This window comes from Argiope bruennichi, chromosome 6 (assembly GCF_947563725.1).
Source record: "Argiope bruennichi chromosome 6, qqArgBrue1.1, whole genome shotgun sequence".
NCBI classification, from domain to species: Eukaryota; Metazoa; Arthropoda; class Arachnida; order Araneae; family Araneidae; genus Argiope; species Argiope bruennichi.
Genome location: NC_079156.1, coordinates 87,084,640 through 87,109,448, shown reverse-complemented (window position 1 = coordinate 87,109,448; position 24,809 = coordinate 87,084,640). Strand labels below are relative to the sequence as shown.

General features: G+C 26.9%; 1 protein-coding gene across 1 annotated transcript; it reads right to left on the bottom strand.

The window, feature by feature from the left end:
* Positions 1–9,768: 9,768 nt before the first annotated feature.
* LOC129972996 (HIV Tat-specific factor 1 homolog) lies at positions 9,769–24,809 on the bottom strand. Its single transcript, XM_056087330.1, has 8 exons — positions 24,626–24,809; positions 22,315–22,500; positions 20,994–21,126; positions 19,828–20,027; positions 16,318–16,487; positions 14,070–14,166; positions 13,168–13,257; positions 9,769–10,273 (listed from the first exon to the last, which is right to left on the bottom strand). The coding sequence occupies exons 2-8, from the start codon at positions 22,474–22,476 to the stop codon at positions 9,833–9,835; spliced, it is 1,293 nt and encodes a 430-aa protein (XP_055943305.1). The 5' UTR covers positions 22,477–22,500; positions 24,626–24,809; the 3' UTR covers positions 9,769–9,832.

The following is a 24,809-nucleotide window of genomic DNA, read 5'->3' as shown; positions in this document are numbered from 1 at the left end:
AAAAGTATGGATTTTATAATTTCCATTTTACAAGGAAATGCATCTTATAATTGAGATTTCAGTTGTTGAATTGTTTGCAATTCATTTTGTTGATTAATGAGTTTGCCGATCACTGCCTTGTATCATAGATCCATGCACTCCTTCTATCATGTCTCTTTTCCATATACTTGGTGTTCATAAATAAATATCGGAAATTTTCAGAATTATTAAAAGAAAATAAAACAAAATACAGACCTTATTTTTCAGCAGAAATGAAAATAACAATTGAAACTTTAAAGCGAAACAATTGTGTTCAATGTGAATAATTCAAAAAAAAAAAAAAAAAATGGAGAATATAGAGGCTATAAGGCAATTCGTCCTACACTTTTTAAATTTGTCTGATGCGATGTTTTGTATGGCTGCAGATATGTGTATCTTAAATTTGTCAAAATCAGTTGGTAGCAGAGGGAACAAATAATGCCTGTTGTTTGTTGTAGACCCGTGGAAGAATACCAGAATTTCCCTTTTTCTCCTTTCAAAATTTTACCAAGACATACAGAAAAAAGGGTGGAATGAGTTACTGTACCTCCTCTATGTATTTCTGGAGGTGCTTGCATTGAATATTTATAACTGCATTGTATATAAACTTTTAAGTGGTATTTTTATTTTCCTTGAATGACAAAGCTGTACTTTGTTTGCTTTTAACATTCCTAAAGTTGGTACATCTATTTATGAGCACACTATACTACTACACTGTTTATATAAATATATATAGCTAGACGTCTACGGCAGCCAGTTTGTTTAGCATCTTTATATTTATCAAATTTTAAGTATATGGCGGAAACAAAGAACATTTCCCCACCCACAAACGTCCGACCGATTTCGCCAGTTTTTACAATGCTGGTAAGGATCATAAGAAAGCTTATGAATTTCATATCAAATCAAAGATCGTTATAAAGACAATCCATTTTCATTTAAACTATCACTATATTTTATCTGGGGATAAATCTTGACATAATTCGCCAATCATTAGGTACTAAATAAAGTATCCAAGAAATATATCTAAGTAAATATCTATCCAATCACAAATCCTCGACCAATTTTACTAATTTTCATTTCATATGAAAACTCAGCTCGTAGAGGGGTTGCTCTAAAAGAAAAACTCATCCTCCATTAAGGATCGTTTGCTTTCCTCTCTCATTTTGGAGTAATACTGTAAAATTAGACTGATATTGAATTTAAATGAAAGTTGCGTCTGATATAACTCGAGACTGATCTCCCAACCTCAGCAACTGGACCGACTTCGCTAATTATCATCCCGATTAATCTCATCATTTTGCAAACTAGTTCATGAATCGGAATTTTTTATCATTATTACGCAGTTATAATTTAGTGTTTTTTGTTTTGACAAGACATAATTCATCAGAATGAGTCGACATTAACCGTATTAATAACATTAATATTATAATAATGTAGACGATTAATATTAATAAAATTAAATAAAATCATGGCAGTCAATTTTGATTAACTATAGTTTTTAACAACAAAAGTACAATAAATAATATTTAGTACAATTAAACTTTCAGAATAGTGCTAGAGCACTTTGATTGCTTTTACAAGCCTCAAAATTGCAAAATTGTCTGAATGCTTCCAGCTGTTGAGGTTTAGCGCTGCGTCAAAATGATTGCAATATTTCTTGGAATATAGATTAAGGAGGATAAAATATAACTGATAACGTGTATCAAAGGGTTGCGAATATTCTAAGTGAAACGAAATTTCGAAATCGGTACAATGGTTGTGGTTCGTTTAATGATTTCCCATACAGAGAAGTAGAACGATTTTAATTTTTCTCAAAAAACGGAAAATGGTAAGAGGCCTGCAGTCTTTAATACTATATCTAAAGATCATGTGCTTTTATAAGAACTAAACTTTTTGAAATCAGTACAATGGTTGGAGTTTGTGAACTCTGTCACCGGTCTAACCCATAGAGAATGTGCATAAGATACATTTTTCTTTCAGTTTCTCTTTAAAATATGATGGTTGAAAGCAAATTACTTTTGATGAAACATTTAGGGTTATGGAATTTCAAACGATATAAAACTTTTTGCATTTGGTTTCGAATTGGGGCTGGCAAATATCTTAAGATTTCCCCATACAGAATTAACAGTGATTTTTTTTTCTCTCTATTTCACCGAAAATAATGGAGTTAGTGAAAGGTAGTCAACCTTCAGTGATATATAATATATGAGAGAGGGGGGGGGGGTCAAAAACTCGCATAAGTGGCGAAATAAAACCTATGGATGAAATTGACCTACTAGTCTATTGATTTCTCTTATTATTTTAACCCTTAACTGAAGACGTGCGGTCTGTGAGACCGCTAGCGATGGAGTTTCGGTCATCCCTATTCTATTTTTAACTCAATTGAGTGGATTGACCCTGTAGCTTCCTGCTTTGTGACCTTCAATACACGTGCACTTTTTCAACCGATTTCAGCGAATGCTTTTTTAAATAAATCAGTTATTTCTTTAAGCGCGATCTCTCAGACCGCACTCCCTGTTAGTGTACCAGTGATAAACAAGGCTTAGCAGATGGCGCTAAAACTTGGGCCACGAAATATCATCCAATTTACGACTCCTATTACGAAGCAGTGCTCCAGACACCTTTAAATGAAGCAAAAAGTGATTTTAGTGATAAGGATAATTGTACAGAAGAGTTTTATGATGAAAGTTCGCATTCAACTGATTCTGACATGTATGTTGAAACATATTTCTAGTGATAATGTATTTTGAAAAATTTATAAAATATATTAATATACCAAGATAAGTATATACAGAATTTATAATAGGTTGATTTTTATACTAGTTCTTAACCTGTATGTTTAAAATGCCCAAGAAAAACGTGCTATGAAAGTCGCACAAGCCGATAAAAAAAGGGCCAATTTTACACATTGTCATTTTTTATTTTTCAGATAATTGTTGAATTTTACATTATATTGTCTTCTATATACCTTCATATACTGTAAAATTAAATATGATTTAAAAAGTAATATGTTTTTACAAGAATATTATTTATTCTAACATGTAATTTGAGAAAAAAACGTATGTTCCAACTCATTTACTTTTTTCAATGATAATATATTTTGAAAAATTTCTAAAACATATCTATATATCAAGAAAAATGTCTGCCAAATATATTGGTTGTTTTTCATACTAATGCATTCATTAGAAAATTGAATTAGTGTAAATTAAATGCGGTCTCGTAGACCCCACCTCCCCAGTTAAGTCCTAAAATTTCACCTCCCCAGTTAAGGGTTAAATACATTTGAATCTCTTTAATCCAAGATTTATAGAATCAGACACCTATAGGATTATAAAAAGTGTCAAGATTATATAAAATTATATAAATATCACTCAATTATATAATAATATATGGTTTTACGTGAAAAACATGAAACAGCAAAGTATTAAGAAAATCATTGCACTAAAATGTTGTATAGGAGCAAGATAAACAGAAAAATCATGCGCTGGAAGGACGAAGGTTTTTTAAAAATAATGACTCATCATCAAATTACTGCGGTTGTAACAATTGTACCGGACATTTCTACCTGATGATAATGGTTCGTTTGATATGCCCGGCCGGCCGGTCTCTTTGGTATCAATTGGTATTAAAATACTATCGGTTAATAGATATTAGCTTCACAAATTGTTAAATCTACCCAAACAGCTCGATATAACTGTAACTGTTAATTTATTTCTAAAGCATTATTTAAAAAATGAACCTTTATAAAACTTAAAAAACTGATGCAGCAAGTTAAATTTTTTTAAGATTTCGTCATACATTTAATAAAAAATACATTTATACCTTTAGTTTTAAACGTACAAATATTTCCTTTTTAAAACCATTTTATATAAAAAAAAATCGTTATAATCTGAAGAATTCTATTCATGTTCGAATTCATTAATTAAAATTAGTTTAAATTAAAGCATATATATTTTTTTTTTATTCATGGAAATATCATAAATCCTGTATAATTTAAAAAACACTGCAAGAAAAGTTAAATAAATGCTGCTGGAAATATTTTTATTTCAGATAATGATAAGAAATAATATATATAGGTAGTTGGAAATCATAATAATACGTACAGTGGCACCCAAAAATTGAGTATACACTATACACTTTCTTCTTTAATTTTATTCTTTTTGAACTTAACATTCCTATTTATGGCTAATATTTATAAGAACGACAAAATATACATTAGCAAAAGTATTAGACTAAAAAACAAAACGGAGGAATCAATAATATTTTTATTACAGTCATTTTTATGTCAAAGTTGCAAATTCCAAAGTCACAAAATTGAGAAGTCAACAAAGTCAACAAAAAGAGAAAAAGATAAATTAATATTTTGTTGCATATCCTTTTGCATTTAGAACAGCTTGTAAACGGTGTGATATTGAGTTGACAAGAGTTTGAGTTGTTTGGTCGGATATTTTCGATTATTTTCCTTCTAATACTCTTTTTAAGTGTTCCTTGCCCCTAATATCGTGTTTTTGAACTGATTTTCCTAATTGCGCCCACAAATTTTCTATCACATTGAGATCTGGAGATTGAGGAGGGGTGTGCAATTGCATTTTATAATTATACAACAACCATAACTTAACTATTTTAGCTGTATGTTTTGGGTCATTATTTTGTTGAAACAGAAAACTTGACTCTAAACCCAAATTCTGGGCACTTTGTTTTAAATTGTTCTTCAACATATCCAAATATTTAATTTTGTCCATCATTCCATCAATGAAAACTAAATTTCCCACTCCTTTTGCAGTCATACAGCCCCATACAAGAAGTGAACTACCTCCATGCTTGACAGGAGGATTGGTGTTTTTATTAAGAAGTTCAGAATTGGGCTTTATCCAAACATAACATTTTCCATCACTACCAAAAACATTGAACTTACTTTCGACACTGAATATTACTTGATTCCAGAAGTCAAGGGGCTTTGAAATATGACTTTTAGCAAATGAAATTCTTTTCTCTCGATTTACTTTGGAAATGAAGGGTTTTGTTCTGGCTACGCGACCATTATAATTTGCTTTCTGGATTATTCTTCGAATTGTTTCTGCAGAAACACACTTTCCAATTGTTCTTGAAGTAGATGTAGCAATTTTTGTAGCACTCGCCTTAGGATTGTTTGTTACCTCTCGAATAACTCTTCTCTTTGTCGTGGCACTGAGGATTTCTTTTCTTCCTCTTCCAAGTTTATTAGTAATTTATCCATACATTTTATACTTCTGGATAATTTTTTGAACGCATCCATGACTGCGTTGAATTCCCCTTGCAATTTCTCACAGATATGTAGAATCTTTAGACAATCGAATAACAAGTTTCCGAATTTCAACATTTGTTTCATTTCTGGAGCTCATTATGATAACCAAAACGTTTGTTTTCGATTGGAAATGAATGACTGCCAATTAAAATAACAAAACTATTTTGCTTGTTCATTTGAAAATAAATAATGGTGGACAAGTCTCATATTTTATAAGGTGTATACTCAATTTTGTGACTTTGGAATTTGCAACTTTGACATAAAAATGACTGTAATAAAAATATTATTGATTCCTCCGTTTTGTTTTTTAGCCTAATACTTTTGTTAATGCATATTTTGTCGTTCTTATAAATATTAGCCATAAATAGGAATGTTAATATCAAAAAGAATAAAATTAAAGAAGAAAGAGTATAGTGTATACTCAATTTTGGGAGCCACTGTATGTTTTCAAGCAAACCGATATTTTATATCATGTTGATAAATGTATTCTCACTCTGATTCTTTTGATACAGTATCACTATAACATTTTGATAAAAGCATCAGAGTAATATTTTTATCAATATGATAAAAATTACCACCCAGTCCTAGCCCAGACTGGTAGCTGATGTTGATTCGAATATAATTCCAAAGCAAGATTTCGTTTCAAGTATTTCGCTTGCTAATGATGTAGTGGTATTCCAAGACCTCTTCAAAAGGCATGAATCGTCTTAGTTTTAATAGTGATTGTTAGGTGAAAAACATATCTAGCATAGATAATATAAAAGACAGAGATTCTTCTTGGGAAAAGGAAAGTTCTGGCTGGAAATGAAATGTATAGAGAAACGAAAATGCACCATGCATGATAGCATGAAGGTAGATTATATCGATCTAATACTTTATATCAGATTTATAAAGTATCACTTGCCTGAAGAGGATAAGAACGAGATTACTAGTTGATATAAAAAGAACTGATACTCTTATCTGTATCGTTTTTGTGTACTTTATACAAAGTAGTAGGTATATACAGTATCACCCAACCTTGGTTGAAACACCATGAATAATGACAAGCTAGCATACGCTTAGAATAAAAAGCACAAAAGCTGAAATGAAGCTACATAGGTGGTCATTTTTTCTATTGTAAGATAATTGAATCTTTCTGCTTTCAGGTTTCTTTCGGCAACATTGGGTTGAATTTTAAATACAGTATGTGTCACCCTGTATATAATAAATGGTTTCTTATGTGGCGACAATGGGACCTTATCATCGTGACAGTGGGTAGTTTCGTCTTTTTGGCATGTTTCATGATAAGCTTGGCATCAATATATGTGCCAATTGTTCCTGATTTAGTGACGGTAATAGGAATAGCTGCCATCTGGTGTCTACTTCTGACAGTAACTCTGCTTCTAAGATGGTTCTTTAAAGGGTTTTCTGATATCGTTCAGTCTTCTACAGATGCTGAGGAAGCCATTGAGCAATCTCCTACAGGTATAAGCGAAACCTGCGATGACGTTGTAAAGTCTCTTACAAATATAAATCAAACAAACCACGAAATCATGCAGTCTCATACAAATATTAACGAAAGAGATGAACAAATAAACCAGTTTTCTATAGATACCGATGATATAGAGATGGTTGAAATCATATTGTGAAACGATCTCAATTCTTGAGCTATAATTTATTTTTATCATGTAATAATGCTGTAACTGTAAATATATATATATATATATTGTTTTTAATAATTTTGATTGTTTTTTATAATTATACTAAATTATGTTTTATATTATATTTAAGAAAGATTAAACTATTTATTATGTAAAAGATATCTTTATTCTGATATTTATTAGTAAAACAAATTACTCGTAATGCCCAGATTTACCTTCATAGCAGTATGATAGGGATATAAACGGTTAAATTTTTCTAGAAAATGAGTGCAATTATATTCTACACAATACCAGATTTATGTAGTGAAATAACAATATATCAAATCAACAAATGTATTCTTGGTTTTATAAATCACTAGAATCCCTAATTAAAAACAAGTCCCAAAATTAATTTGCCTTTCAGATTATAATATCAATGTGTATGCTGTAATAAAGTAAATGAAAATTTCAATCAGGCTCTTGATTAATGTTTCGTTAAGGAAGTAGTGCTGCAATTATTAATTAAAAGATGTATTCGTCCAGATGGGATGTTATCTTATTATTAATATCTTAACTAGAAAAGATATGGTAGAAAATATCATGCACATTGACAAAATAGTGCTCATATTAATTTGCAGTAAATTTTAAATGTAAATTTGTAATAACATTAGAAATTTTATATCCTTCCAATAGAATCTTCTCTATCCATAATACTCACAAATACTTAATTCAAGACTAATCAATAAAATTTAATTAAAACAACGATCGACTAAAGGAAGAAAAATAAAAGCAATACAGACTACAAAATTTTTTAAAAATGCTAAAAGTAAATGTTATCAATGACCTTGAATTTAGTTGGGAAAAGGAGAATATGATAAACCAGTAATATATATATATATATAAATTGCAGTCCTCAGCACTAATCTTTGCTATTTACTTGTGCTTAGGTTTATTCGGACACCGATAAATGAGTCAATTTAAAACATAAAAAATAATAATAATAATAAAACGTTTGAATTGCCACAAACCAAAGCTGAAATTTCACATCCTATAATAAAAATACCAATCAAAAGGGTGGGGTATTTTTAGTTCAGCCAATGCTACAGGTGGTAGTCGATAATATATGTATATTGATGATAAAAAAAAAAAAAAAAAAAAAAAAATTTTAATCCCACCTTTCATATTATTTGCTTAACTAGCAGGATTAGTCTCAAAGCATATCTTTCTAATAAATTCATTGTCCCTCTTCACAACTAACATAAAAGTGCATAACTTTGGAAAGGCCATGAACATCATAAGTACTCAGATTTTAATTTTCAGAATCCGCATATAAAAGTTTTGTGCTATGGTTTAAAGAAAATCAAATATGCAGTTTTCCCGCCTTTTTTTTTTTTTTTTTTTTTTTTGCGATTGATTAAAACCAAAATTTGACAGAAAACTACAACTTTAGTAAAAAGACTACATACCAATTTTTTTTAATTTGTTGAATTGTTGAATCATCATGTTTACATGCATGAGCAATAATAAATCAATGAATCCAGCTTTAACACTGCTCAGGTGGGGAAAAAATGAAATAATTTCAGCAAAGCTATTAATTGCTTATTCAGCATTGCCATTCAAATCATAATTTTAAAGAGTGGAAAAAGCAAGTAAAGGAAGCAGAAACTGAACATTATTTGAAATAATAACATATTAAATGAATTTTGATATTTACATATCAAAAACATTTTTTCTTTATTTATTATGAATTTAGAAAAACAAAATTTATATATTAAGGAGGGAGGGGGGGTATATTACCTCTCATGCTCCTTAACTGCAAGTCACAACAAAATTAAGAATGCGGGTGAAATAAAACACAAAACATTTCTGTTATCATGATATAAATAATTTAATGATTACTTAACAAAAAAAACATTACAAAGCAAAATTACTATTTTTAATTATTCATTTTTGCATTAATTTCAGCAGATTTTTCAGCTATAAGTTCCATGGAGTTAATCCTTAACAAATAAGGTACAACAGTTTTATATAGCTTAATGTATATTTTTTAGCTACTTCACTTTCAGTAAACATATATGAAAATATTTCCGATATATCATTGAATACATTAAAGGACGAAAGGGACGTAACAAGTTTTAATTCGTCCACAGAATGAATGTTGCTATTCCCCCTAGAAATGTATTCTAATCTTTCTTACAGTTACAGAAGTCTCGCACATGCTCCTTAGCAGCAATTCAGGAATATTATGGGAAAAAGAAAAATCTCTCAATTTAAAACTAGACTGATCTATACAGAAAAAAGGGAGAGGGAGTAGAAAGTTTCTGCATTATACAACCGTGAATATTACTGTTTCGTTTTTGGAAGCGATGACTATGATGTTTTATTCTTACAATCTTTAGAGATCAGCATATTTTAGATGGAAAAAAATAAAGAAATTAAAAATTCCCAATTTTTTATGAATCGATTTTTTAATTCCCTATGGTGTGGCAGCCCTGTTATTATGTAATCATCTCAAAATACCAGACCTAAGTTGGAACAACTATATGCATCAACTCATCTAGCTTAATTTTTTGCATGATGTAATTTTTGTTACTAAAATTTCATTAAAATATTAAGTTACTTATTAACTAATCCAGTCAAGATATAATCTGAAAAGCGTTTCTTAATAAATAGTAAATTAGCATTCCAAATTAAAAGATGATAAAAGAAAAGTATATGAAAAAATATCAAGGTTGGCAGAAAAAATTCACACCATTGGATAAAATTATATTACTATATTTTAATTATAAGTAAAAGAAACTAGCTTTGATTTGATAATCACATATATGGAAATTCAGTTCAAAATAATGAGATTAAATAAAGATGATTTATTCACAATAATGAGTAATTAACAGCATTAAAAGTAATTATTTCAAGATTTGTTCTGGTTTGATGGACGTGCACCAAAAGACAGTCCACCATTAGCCTGCATGACTGGATAACTTTCTTGCGGAGCCGGTGTTTTGGCAGCATCTTCACCATCTGAATCACCAGAGCTATCTGTTTCACCAGCAAGTTCATAAGCATTACTTGGAACACTTAATTTAGGATCTTTCTGTTTATTTTGAGAATCTGTCTGTGCTTTGGATTTGTCTCCTCCTTCAGAGTCTTTCTCTTCCAAGAATTTTTCCCACTTTTGTAGTCGTTTCTGACGTTCCTCTTCAGTTTCAATGACTTTATACTTTGTTTTACCATCCCACGTTACTGCAGTGAGCTGGCGTCCAGCGAACCAACGTCCATTCATAAGGTTTATGCATTCATCAGCCATTTCAGGTTCAGTAAATGTAACAGAAACAACACCTTCTGGATTGCGCTATGGGATAAAAAAAAAATTTTTTTTTGAGTTTAAATTAAAATGAAAGAACATGACAAAAATTCCTTTCATGGTTTCAAAATAATAAACACAGGATGACATGAAAAGGTTTCTGAAAATTTTTAAAAGTAATTCACAGTTATCAAAATAAATCAGTTTTATAGAAGCATTCATATAAAAAATAGCAATAAATGAAGATTATCTATTCATAATAAAAACATATGCATTTTGATACTCTGCAAATTAGACCATTTGACTTAAAACTCCCTAACTTGGCATGTATAAACATTGGAAGAAGAGAATGGACACTTCAAAGTTTCTTTCTTTCTTTTAATTTTAACTAAAAATCAAATGATTTTTTTTTACTTTCTATTTTTCAAAAATACAGCAAAAAAGTAATTTTCAATAATTTTAAAATTCTAAAAAATTATATTTTTAAAGATTTTGAAATTTTGATGTACTTATTATTAAGGTTTAACTTTGGAGAAAATTTTTAAAGTATTCCCATTTGTAAACACTGTCATACAGTTTCATTAATGTACAAATACATAGTTACCTCATAGAAATGTTACCATTCTACATTTACATTATGATTTTTTTTTTAATATAGTAATTAATATGGCTGGAATTACCCATTTCTAACCTTTCAAATAACAACAAATGGTATACATATATTTTTTTTTTTTTTTTTTTTGTTCTGAAAATTAATTTTAGTTTAACTTTTTAAGTTTTCCAAATAAGAATGTTGGTTTATAAATGATTTTGAAACAATGACAGAGTAGTAAAAATTTCCTTAACTTATTAAATTAAATTAGGTGAATGATTTATTCATAAAAAATCATTAACACAAATGAAAAATGAAGTACAAAATTTATTTTTATGAAAATAAGACAGCTTAAATGACTCAAATGGTTATTGTCATTATCAATATTACTTTAACGAAAATTTTAAGACAACTTTTGTTATTTTTTTTAAATATGAAATAATAAAAATTATACCAAAAGTTTTGTAAATGTTTCTGAATTTACTAATGGCAAATTTTCAGTGGAAACTGAGTGAGCTTATTATTTAGAGTAGTTCAATATTTATTTAATCTGAATTCTGGTGTTCTTCAATACTGTCAAATACATTTAATACTAAACTTATTTACAATTATTTTAAAATAATACATTTTAAAATCATAATGAGTAAAATCATGATTAAGTAAAACAGTTATTATAAATAAAAATTAGATACATTTCGACATTTCAACTACTTATTTAATCTATGAAAGCATATGTAAATTATTTAGTGAATAAGTTTTAAAGAAATATTTTGTTTTACAAATTCCCTTAATATTAATGTTGATTATAATATTACCATAAACAGTAAATGAATACCTAAAATTAGTCAATGGTTTAAGATCAATGCACATTACACTAAATGGGCAAAATTTATGTAAAAGAAGAAGAAAAAATCATTCTGCTTTTTGTTGGTATTTATTTTGCAATTTATTTTATATGTAGAAATTAGTCAAAAAAATGAATATGTCTTAATTAAGGAAATTTCAATTATTGGAAATAGTATTTATCTTTTTAAACACAGAATTTTACTGTTAGTTACATTAAGATTTATTACTTAGATTGACATTTAGCTACATAAATTGAAAATATTTTTTTCCCATTAAATAAAGTAATTAAAAACCAATGAAACTGATGTTAAATAATTAAAGTATCACAAACCTGCTTCGAATGATTCAACATGGAGAAGCATTTTATTACAACTCCAGAAGATGAAATCAAAGTGGACAGTTTACTACAAGCAACAGATTGGGATTTAAAACTACAATATGTTTGAAATAACTGTAACACAAATCAGTGTGCTTATGGACTGAGATTAGAATAAAATTATGGATATTTATTAGGAATTGTATTCTTTCAAGCCATCTTATTTTATTTATTTTTTCTAGTCAGAGAATAATAAAATGTCTGCAGTCTTACAAGCAAAAATCAGTTTTTCTGACTTTATGACTGGCGCAGAATCAAAAATGGGAGTGTAAGAAATATTTTTCAAAATAACGGAAACATAAAATTTAATTATGTCACAAATAATAAGAAAATTTGATATGTGTTAATCAAGTTCATAGAAATCTGCACTACATGTTTATTTGCATATACAGTATACTCCCAAGTATCCAGCCTAATGGAGCGGAAAAGCAGGCTGGATAACAAAAAAGACGGATATGCTGGAGTTCTGCAAATTCATTTCTTAGCCCGCTAATACCAGAAAACAAAGTTTTTATACCAAAATTCACAGTTATAATACTTATTTTCTCACTTATTATTGAGTACTAATCGCTTCATTTATCTCAAAACATGTAGAATGTGAATTTGTGAATATTGTACGTACTGTGCCATTAAAATCAAAAACAGCAGCACCAATTCAGGTACAATACACACTAATGAAATAATGTACAAAGAGCAAAAAGCTGCACTTTTCCTGGCAGAACTTGCATTCTGCACATGAAATATAGGAGGATTGTAGTAATTCAATTTGCATTTCTTATTCAATTATGATGAAAGAAAATAGTCATGTGTACAGTACATATTATATATATATTCAGCAAAGATTTACTACATAAGTAAATATTTCAAGAAATAACTAGAAAACTGTTATGCTAAATTTATTCCTTAGAACTTGAGAGAACTCACAGACAAATTTCATTATGGATAAATATTTATTTGCTCACAGATTTTTCTTAAGAATCAACTTAAATAAACAAAATGCAAAATATAGTGTTTAAAAAAAATCCAAGAATAAATATGGTCTAGTATTGTATTATTTTTGGATGACATTGGCTGTTTACAAATTAAAAACCAATTTTTTTTTTTTTTTAAGTGCAAGGAATTACTTACATCATATATTACAACTTTTTTAACTTCTCCACATTTTGAGCATTCTTCTCTAATATCATTCTGATAATCTAAAAGCAAAGTAGCATCCTCCTGAAAAATATAATGCATTTCATTACAAATACATAAAATATGTTTCATTTCATGCTTTTCATCTACCTCTCAAACAAATGCAATGAAATTATATATATATATATATATATTAAAAATTGCTTAAAATGGATCCATTTTAAAATTATTTATAACTAAAATTTTTTATTCAAATGAAATAAAAAAAATTTTAATCATCATAAAAGAATTATTAACATTTGTTCCCTGGCATTTTTTTTTTTTTTTTTGTCTATCTATTCCATTTAAATGAAATGGGATTTAAATGGAAAAGTACATTGCCCCAAAATAGTTATGTTTATATGTAGAGCCTCGGCGATCAGCCTATAATCTCCAGTCCTTAAATTAGCTGTTTGAAGGTGGCATAACAAACTTGATTTAACCTAATAATGTAGTGCAGAATGGGTGAGAGTAATTGGAGTTATTTAAATTTAAAAAATATATATATAATTAAATAAAATAATAGGAATAGTTGCTTAATAGTGGGAGGGTTAGTAAAAAACAGTGAATGGTCAACAATTCGATTTCCCATTAGTCAGGCCAGTGGAGATGTTTGCAGAGTATGGAAAAGTACATTCCAAATTCAAGTGGGGACATTTGGGGATACATAAAAAAGGAAAACAGGAGTGAGCTGAAAATAGTAGAACATAAATTCTTGTTTCTTGTTAGAAAAGAAGAAGAAAATAATCACAAATTTTCTTTAAAATCAATAGCACAAACGGTTATGAACATTTAAATATTAAAAATGTAAAAAGATTTTCAAATTTTTTCTAGAAAACATTTTAATAAAAACTTACATCAAATTCCTTTGGATCAAACATGTTTTTAATAATGACAGTTTTTTCATTTTTAGATCGTTCACCACGGAGCTTCTCAAATCCCCATTCAAACAATCTATAATGAAAAGAAAAAGATATAAAAAATGTATTAACAATAAAGGACATAGTGATATTTTCTGATAACTGAAAGACAAAAAAAGCTAGCAAATGCATAAGTATTCATGAAAATTATGCAGTTTTTCATAAGAATTCTATAAATTTTATTTTTTCGATCTTTATTCAATTTCATGAAAATTGAATGAAAACAAAATAAAGTAGAGATAAACAAATTTTCTACCTTTTTATCATTACTGTTGTTCTCATAATTTGGTTAAACAATTATACATTTTTTTTATATATAAACATACACTTTTTAAACACCCCCCTCAGACCTTTCTATATAAAATATTTCGATCATACTTCAATAATATGTATGAAAATTTTTGTGAGTTCATATTAAGTTATATGATAAAAAAAATATTTCTATACTTAATGTAGAAAACAAATTTGATATCAATTTTAAAATTTACAAAATTAAAAATATCTTAAAAAATCTTAATATCTCCACATGAAAGGAATACTGCTTTTCATTGCAAGATTGTTTATAATGTATACAATAATAGGTTGAACATAATTTAAAAATGTAACTTTACATAATTTTTTTTGATAAAAACTTTGTGATTTAATGCTCCTGAGATTAACATAAAAATATCAAAATAAGCGATAAGATTTTTGATAATAAAAAATGACTAAAAAGTTACTTAATTATTATCACTGCTTTGAATTTTTTTCCCCCTAAGAGAAGAGATCATGTTATGAAATAATTGTATAATTTTCTAAATACTCCTCCTTAAAATTAATAAAAATACAATTTACATTTCACCTATATATATATATATATATGTGTGTGTGTGTGTGTGTGTGTGTAAAGATATTTTTAATTTAAATCCAAATTAATTCCCAAAGTTTTATCTTAATTTAACCCATAGTAACTTCATTCTAAAAGATTTATTTCCTGATTGCATTCCACTTGTTCTATTTAATTAATTCGAGAAGTTTTGTAAAATGCTTTAGTTAGCGGTTCCCACGCTGACTAAAACGGTTCCTCCGAGTGAAAGGATAAAAATTGCTGATCTAAACAAATTCTTTTTTAATAGATCCCTGTGTTTCCCTTGCTTATGATTGACATGTGTCTGAAATCCCTATCAGAATCTTAATGGTATATTATCATTGAGAAAAAGTATTTTTCCTATCGATATCTTATATTATATAAGACCATTGATAATTTATTTCTGCCTTCTCTTGTCTGATCTGTTGCTGTGAATGGACATGTTTTGTCTGCGCCTCTTATAAATAAATTATGCCTTTTCGGGATGGATTAAAGCGAATTTAAAAATGCAAAGTGTCTTCACTGTATTCGAAACTGCCTTCTGCTTTTAAAAAATTATGTTTACATTATAAAGTTAATACATTTTATAAGTAGGAATAAATGAAAGCAAAAAGATGAATGCATATTAATTTCAACGATACATTAGAAAAGATATAAACAATGAAAAACATGAGCATTCTAAAAAATAAAGTATATGGGAGTGAAAGCTGCCGTTGAATTTTAAAAACAAAAATTACTTTTCATTAATTTACAATTTTCTCATCTTATAAAATAAAAAATTTTATGTAGCAGTAGCACAAATACTGAATGGCTGGTGTTTTTGCTTTTTCTCAAAGCCAAATCTAACATTCAACAAACAAATATTTATATGGAATTATTCATTATAACATTAACTTTACACAATAAATAATGACTTATACAGCAACACACACAAAAATCAATTAGCAAATTTCATAAAACCGTAAAGAAAAAAAATAATGCTATTTGAATGATTTAATGTTTTGTTTATTTATAAATTATTATTCCTTATGGGGTTGAACAGAATTTTCATACATCTAAATACATTTATGTCTATTTATCGTCTTTTACAAAGTTTATTATAATCTCAATATTCCATTCTTAGATTCTAATAATTCTTAACTCATTATTATCAAAATCTTGTTATTTATGCAATCTGCAAAAATATTGTTAATTATAAGAATCCTGTGACTTAAAAATAGATACAAAAGAGGAAAATCAACTCAAAGCATTAAAATGTTCCATATTTAGAATAACTGGATGTTTGATGAAATGTCAAAGTGATACAAATGTACATAATTATAATGAAGTAGAACTTACTTTTCTCTTTTCTTTTTCATCTTTTCTTTTTCTTTTGGCTTCATTTTTTTGGGTTTCTTACTCGGATCATATTGGCCTTTCAATTGGAATTTAGCTCTTTCCACATGAAGAGTCTTTCCTTTATATACATAACCATCCAAAATATCTAGAGCTAATGAGACAGATTCAATCTAGGGAAAGCAAAAAATATTATCTTTAATGATGTTTGCAAATAGTTTTCTATTAGAAAAAAAAAAAAAAAAAAAAAAAAACAGCAGCTTTTTTATGCTTTTCTATAAACAATCTAGATCTAGAAAAAAAAATCCCTAAAAAAATATTTCATGAAAAATTAAGCAATTTATCCATTTATTCAGATTACAAAACCAGTTTTATTCTATCTGTATAAGGTGAATAAATTTCAAATAGATGATATTTTTGAGTGATAATTTAGGATTCAGAATCAAGATAATCAGTTTTCATCATTTCCAAATAAACCTTTAAGTATTATTAGCCATTCTAAAGAAAATGCATTTAAATAATTAATCTCTAAACATTATTCTTTCTAATCTTTCTTTAAACATTATTAGCTATTCCAAAGGCAACTTCTTATGTAAGGAAGACACAACTATACAAATTAATTTAAAACAAAAAAAAACAAAAAACAAAAAAACAGAATTGAGTTGCAATTATTTTAATAAAATATCACTACTTAACTTGGTCTGCACTAAAGATGTAAAAAGTAATGAATGTAATAAATAAAATAAATAATTGGAAATATTTTTAAGTAATACTGGTAATCTGTTTTGAGACTAAGACAAAGGGAGAAAAAAAGGAGAGAGATTGAATGAAAATATAAAGCATAATCTAGTAACAAGCTTTATAAATTTTTATTTGCTGTGTTATTCTTTACTTCCATCTCATTAAATTTCTCGCTTTCATTAAAGTTATGTTATTACTAATGTCCTGTGTGTAGCTTTATTATGGATCATTTGGAATGTATGTCAATTTTAAACTACTTTTTTTTAATTAGAAATTCAAAAACATAATGCATTATAAGCAAGGATAAGAAATAACGAAAATTATCATCTTCTATTATCAGCTGATAATGTGCATTATTGTATAATTTTCTGCTTGTGATTATTAGTAATTTTTTTTTATTTTGGAGATAAATTCTATAAGACTAAATACTTATTTGTCAATATAATAATAATAATAGTAACAATTAATATCTATTCTATCACTAATTTTGAGTTTTCAGTGTTTTCTGCCACAGCAGCTTGTGAACAACTGATAATGCTAAGAGCATGAATCATTGTAGAAAATTATTTTAATATAAAGAGAGTCACCGACCATTTTATTTAAAAACAAGCTTGTCATAGATTTGATGTACCAAAGCAATTCTGACCAAAGCCAGAGATAAAATAGAAAAGAATGTTTACATATATAAAATATAAATAAAAAATTAAATATAGAAAATGAAACAAGTCTTTTCTATTAACAATAATGCAACTGAAAACAAAACAAAATGGAATTAACAGAATAAGAGGGGAAAAATAAATGAGTTCATTGTATGTAGGTTATGGAGATCTGATTTTCCCAAATAAAATTAATTAATTATTTTTTTTAAAGAATCTTTTAAAATACAACAATCATCTTATAAAGAGAATGCCCTTAAATGTAAAAATTTACTTAAATTCTTTAATGAGAAAAGGAGACAATAATAAAATCTATTGATTTTTATGTTTTGTCACCTATTACATCAAAATAATAAGAACAACAAAGGAAGCAAAAGATAATATCATCATTATCATCATCATTAACAATTTAATACTTTTTTTAAACAATTTCAGATTTTTTTTTTTCAATAGCTCTTTATAATAATTGGTAAAAATAAAAACATTTTTAACTGAAGGCAAATAAAATGAAGACAAGTTTTTTGCACAGGTACAAAACTATTGCTAAAATTTAATTACAAAGTCTGAAAAAAGTATGTTGTATATACATAATACAACATAATGAATTATTTTCTCATTTGTCATCAACATACAATGATTGTCAAATATCTTATTCCTGATTGTGATCTTGTTCTTGTCTGTGATGACTTAAGACAGCCTGTTATCAACTGCCAAATTCTTAAAATAGTATTTCAGCTATATTTCCAAATAAAATAAGCTTTAAAAATGTGTAAAAATAATTAATTTGAATGTTTTACTTATTTATAATGAACATTTAAATAATATCAGAAAATTATAAAATGCATGACTTCATAACTCATAATTATAAAATTTATGAAGTTTGTCAGTAATATTACCTTTCCTGTTAATTAAAAATATATAACAGAAAAAAGTTTGATTAAGGAATTATTTTATTTTCATGATGAATTAAAAGTGTTCAAATATACTTGATGAGTAAAAAGCAAAAAATCAAGGAAAATTTTCATTCACATACTTTTACCCACAATGTGTTTTTGCCCCAATATGGAATGAAAATTAGAAAAATTCCAAAACTCACTGTGCAATAAAAAATTTTGTGAATAATATAGATCTAGTATCAAAAATTAGGAAAATTGATTAACAGCTTGTAATATAATAAAAAAAAATTATTCAAAAAATATCACTTAAGAAAATAGGAATTTCCCAAATAGCATGGAATATGAATAAGAGTAAAAAAGTATCTCAATAGAAATCATTCATTTAAAAATGAATGTTATATTACATGAGTAAGTTTAACAGAACTTTAAATAAAACGTGAACTGTATCTAATAAAAATAAAAATCTCTTTAAGAAAATCTCATATTATTTGAACGAAATAAGTATCTTGTTAAAAAGAGCATACTTTAAATTTAAAAAAGGATTGTAAAAAAAGGTCATTAAATGATACTAACACAGCAATATTTTGGTAAAAACTGATTTAATAAAGATATTTACTTTGAATCAGAAAAATTTAGCAATATTTATTTTTGTTTTTGAAACTTCCTTTTAACAAGTAAGTTATTTTATTCATATTGCACAGATTTGCTTACATATAGTAAGTATGAAACATTTTCTATGAGTTTTACCAATACTTAAAAGCCACAGATTATCATTTGAATTAAATGAAATATTTTAATAAGCAGTAAAAAATTTATAGATTACAAAGCAATTACGCTGAAACAAGATTTGTTTTTACTTTCAACACATCTTGCAGTGTAAAAGATTTAACCAACACATCATCCTATATAAAATAATCACAGATCATTTCAACATTATTAAAAAACAATAGAGATATTTGATACAATACACCATTACATCAAATCCCAAGGGTTTAAAAGAATTCATAACCAAGACTAAATTTATGAGACAAAGATTTAACTATATAAAAATGTAATTAAAAATAATTATTTTTGTCTTCAATGAAAATACAAATCAAACATTTTCTAAAAATTAATTTAGTTATTCTATTATTTTGGATGAAAAGAATTTCACAAAATAATCAAATGACTTTAAAAAAAAACTTATACTAAATGATAGGCAAATATTGAGAAAAACTAACCTTTATATAACAACACAATCCATCACCTTTCAACTGTCCATTTTCTCGGTATAGTTTCACTCTGTATTTCATAGTGGCTGGGTCTTTCATGACTAGCCCACATTTACCCATCAGATCTGCAAACTCTTGTTCTGTTATGTCCTGAGGTAATCCAGTTACATAGACATTTGTATTGTGTGCATCATCTACTTCAAACCAACCTGTGAATAAAGATTACATAAAGAGTTATCAATAATAAATTTTGCAACTCTATTAGCAATCTAAACTGAAGAATGTTTTCAGAATTTTAGAAAAAAATGTAATTTTTAGGCAACTAGAATCATCATCAAATTAAATTTTGTATTTTCTTATTTTTTCCAAGATTTTAATGATCATTTTTGCTTAAAAGAATCTTTTTTTTAATTAATTCTTGGATATGATAAATAGATCCAATGTATTTTCATTTACTTCATGCTAATTGAATGCAGACAATAAATAACCTCCATACTTAATAATTTTCGTATATCGCAGGAAAAGAAATAATGCTCGAGAAAAGGAACTAACAAACACCATAAAAATAAGCAATAATGAGTTCAGACATTAACAATAACATAACCAAATTGATTTTATGATTTATTATATGACATCAAACGCTCTACATGTTGGCTAAGATTACAAAATAAACTATTAATATGTAAGCACAAAAATGATAAAAAATTTCAGTTTAACTATACTAATACTGAAAGATCTCAAATGTTTGTTCAATGAAACTATGGCAGGTAATGGAACTATGGCAATGAAACTATCACTCAAAATTCCTATCCTTTCCGTTAAGTGTGATCGTATATCCAAGGTGCATGCTTTGTTCATTAGATACACTCACCCAGTGAGTTTAGAGGGATAAAGAGGTTTACTGCAAACTTCAAAGATGTCAAAGCATATATTTGCTTAGAAAACATCTGCTAAGTGGACTTCTCTTCTTATATCAGCTACTAAAAAACAGGCTATCATAGCAGTTTCTAAGATGGGTAGGGAATGTTTCTTAGCTGTGAGAGATAAATTCAAGAGTTCCAGCATTCTGAGGTACCAGAACTTAAATAATGGTAGGAATGAGGGGGTTGAATAAATGCATATGAGTGCAATTTATGTATTTAAATGTTAACATATAATTTTAAAAAAAAACATACTTGGTTCACTGGCTTTACGTTTTTCTCCATGTTGTTCTGATGCAGATGCAGTACTGTCAGCATTAGCTGTTTCTTCTGAAGGACCTTGATAATTGTAATTTGATTGATATTTTGCAATGAAGTCATCATCTATCTATAAGAAAATATTGAAGTAAATAATGAATCTATATACTTTTCATTAGCAGAAAATTAAAAAGCACATATTTTTTAAAAAAATTAAAAGATAGTAAAAACATTTAAATGCAAGCTTTAACAAAAATTATTTTTGTTTTTTATTAGACAAATTACAAAAGGATCGAACAGTCAGAAAAATATTTAAGTGGAATTATAAGTTATTTGTGTTGGATTCCTCTCTCTAAAAAAAAACAAGTTTCTCCACTCTCAAAAAAACAAGACTGACAGAAATAATATGAATATATAAAAATAATAATTAAACCAAAAAATTGGTTTCCAATCATTACATCTTTTCTCTAAATAGGCTATGTTCCTTAAATACTAAAATATTTCTTTTTAAATATTATAAAAAATTTTGATTGTCAAATAAAAATTAAATTATTACAAAAGATTTCACTTGTAACATATAAAAAAATAGAATACATAATAAAACCATAACTATTTAACACTATTACTTGAACAAAATAAAAATGATCACTTATTTTTTTTAAATTTCATGCATATGTTTATTTGCAACTATGTTGAATTTATAAATTTCTTATGCATAAAGTTATATAGCTTAACGGATTTGAGATTTACAAGAAAAATGAAATAAAATGCAAAAGTTTTAAACATAATTATAAAGAGAAAGAAAAGAAGATATAAATAAAGATATTCAAAATATTTTCTTATTTCTATTGTTGTTTGTAAATGGCATAATGTTAACAATGCATTATGATTTACATATAGGCATTTTTCAAAATATAAATATCAGTTTGAACAAGTTATTAGTTAAAGTAATAGTTGTTAAAAAAGCATGATCATTAAAAGAACATTAATTAAAAATGTTAAAAAACATTACCTACATTAAAAAATATTAATTCTGAAATTCAATATGAATAACGGAACTATTTTTCCAATGCAACAACATGCTATCTAAGATAATATAAACAAACAAACAAAACAAAGAACACATTTTGTAAGAATAATGTAAACAAACTTATGAACAACTATAGACTGAACTTAACGAAATGAAATACAGTATTGAAATAAAGTTAAACATTAATTTTTTTAAAGATTCCTAGAAAATAAATATATTTACTGATTTCTACAGTTTATGAAAAAAAATCATTCACTTAAATTCTTTTAATAATAAAATAGGAGATACTTTAGGGAAGTAAGCTTGTTTCTGAACATCCCATTCATATACAGTTCCATCTTTAGGATCTACATAAGTATAAGGATCTGAAATCCCTTCTTCACTAAGTTCCTTCTTTTTTCTTTCTAACTCTTCAAGTTTTAGCTGTTCTTCAAAGTCAGCATCAGCCATTGTTATCAAGGGTACTTATGTACTCTGAAAAAAAATTTAATAAAGTGCTAATCAAAATTTTTTTGGATAGCATGAAACAGAAAACAATAAACACCTTTAGCTTCACGGGGAAAAAATCCTATAAAATACGAGTGTAAGATTTAGGTTTTTACAATAAATTTCATCCTATATGTCTATATTGAAATACACTTTTGATTTTCTTGATTATGTAAATTAAAATATAAAAACACTATAAATAGTTAATTAAAGTTGATAATTTGTAAAATGTAACAATCAGTTGTACCATTTACAAATTATTATGCCAGAATCCTAAGTCTATCACTTTTAGATGCTCTTATTATACAGAGGGATGATATACAGTTTAATATGAATGCATTTTTCTTGGATTCTTTCTCAATGCTTTTTTTTTTTTTTTTGCTGTTCTTTTTTAAAGTTGAATTTTATTTTGTTTTTGGATTATATGACTTTGTTTTAATACAAAACTAAATACTATATATTACAGCAGTTACCAGGTTTATTTGGTATTTATTTGGTATTGTGGTATTCGTGAATTTCGATTATTGTTAACCTGGCAAAAGCTAAGAACTACGATTCTGAAGCATACACCGGAGAACACACCTTCATTCCTTCCTTCCTATTATAATCAATGCAATCATTAAGGTAATAAAACTTGCTTCAACAGCGATTGAATCCAGGGGACACTTTACTACATAAGTAATGAAAACTGTGTCATTTCATATGTTTCTTAGCAAAAAGATAAATAAATAAACATTTCCATTCTTCTAAACTTCTGCCATTTTATTCCCATTTTAGTAAAATAAAAATTCACTGACATATAAGCAAAAACATGTGGAGGATTTTCATTTCTGAAAACAGATAGTACATAATACGAAGCAAAATATATCAAAATAAAAGAGTTGCAAAAATAAAGAATTGCAGAAAAAAAAATAGCTTTCAACTTAAAAACTGAATTTCATTACAGAAAGCAAATGTTAATTTATTTTAAACTAAATTTTGACCAATTATACCTATTGCCTTAAAAAATAAATTCACATACAGAACTATTAAATTATTCATATTATTATATTATAAAATATCTTTTTGTATTCTGAATTTGAGTTGCTTTTGAAAATAACATGCAACTAGTGAGCCTTCTTATTAATAAAATGGAAAATAAGACTCTAGAAAAAAGTAAAATCAGATATGTTTAACTTAATAGTCTTTAAAAACATAATATAATAAGTAAATATTTTAAAGGATAACACAATCACTTACATACAAAAAATAAATGATACGTACAAATGACATTTTTTTCATTTGCTATAAATACTTAAATCTATTAAAAATTTTTAGAAAAATCCACAACATAACAAGATAAATAATTAAGAAGATTAAAAGCATGAAAATGAAGCAATTCAAAATATTAAATGATTTAGGTCAATTTAATATCTGCAATTGAATAACTTATGATAAAATACATACACACAAAAAAAATCATTAATTCAAGCAAATGAATGAAATACAGTTATTATTTTAACATGTGATAAATATAAGAAAAATGAAATGAAACACACTCTTTACAATATAAAATAAAAAGTGTTCAAGATAATTATTCAAGTTTACAGAATTAAATGCGAATAATTGATTATTTTTCAGCTATCGAACACTTTTAAGCTAGAATACTCAACGAAATAAAAGATCTTGGTATGTATAAAGAATCGAAAATCGGATTTATAATTTGTGAATTTTAACAGAATTTTAAATTTTCTAACTCGCACAATGTACTTGTGCATTCTGTAAATGAAATATTTACCATAAATGAAAATTATAGGACTGAAAATAGATAGAAAGTCGCTAAAAGAGTACGTTAAATTTTCCATAAGGATGGGAAATAAGGAAAAATTTTCCATCCGTTGAAAAGGATGACATTTACTTATGCAAAAATTCATCAGCGGTATTCTAAGAAGATGAATTTCAGAGATAACTTACGATAATTAATTCTGATAACCTAAGAATTATTCCATCGAATTAATGATGAGACAAGAAACTACAATTTCACATAAATTTCGTTCGTCAAAGCAACTTTTGATAAATAACAATAACCTTAATACTCCAATCCAATTAGTAAACTATTTTTTGAGGTACGTACCTAAAAATTGAAATAATTCAGAAATCAACTGTATGATGAGGTTACTGGAGTCGTATACTTCCTCTCTGGTTGCTTTATCTCAACGTATATTAACAAAAAATAACATGTAATGCTATTTTCAAACATGCATCGAGTGTGGTAAACAAAACGGCACACATGCGATATACCATTAAAAAAAGATCTA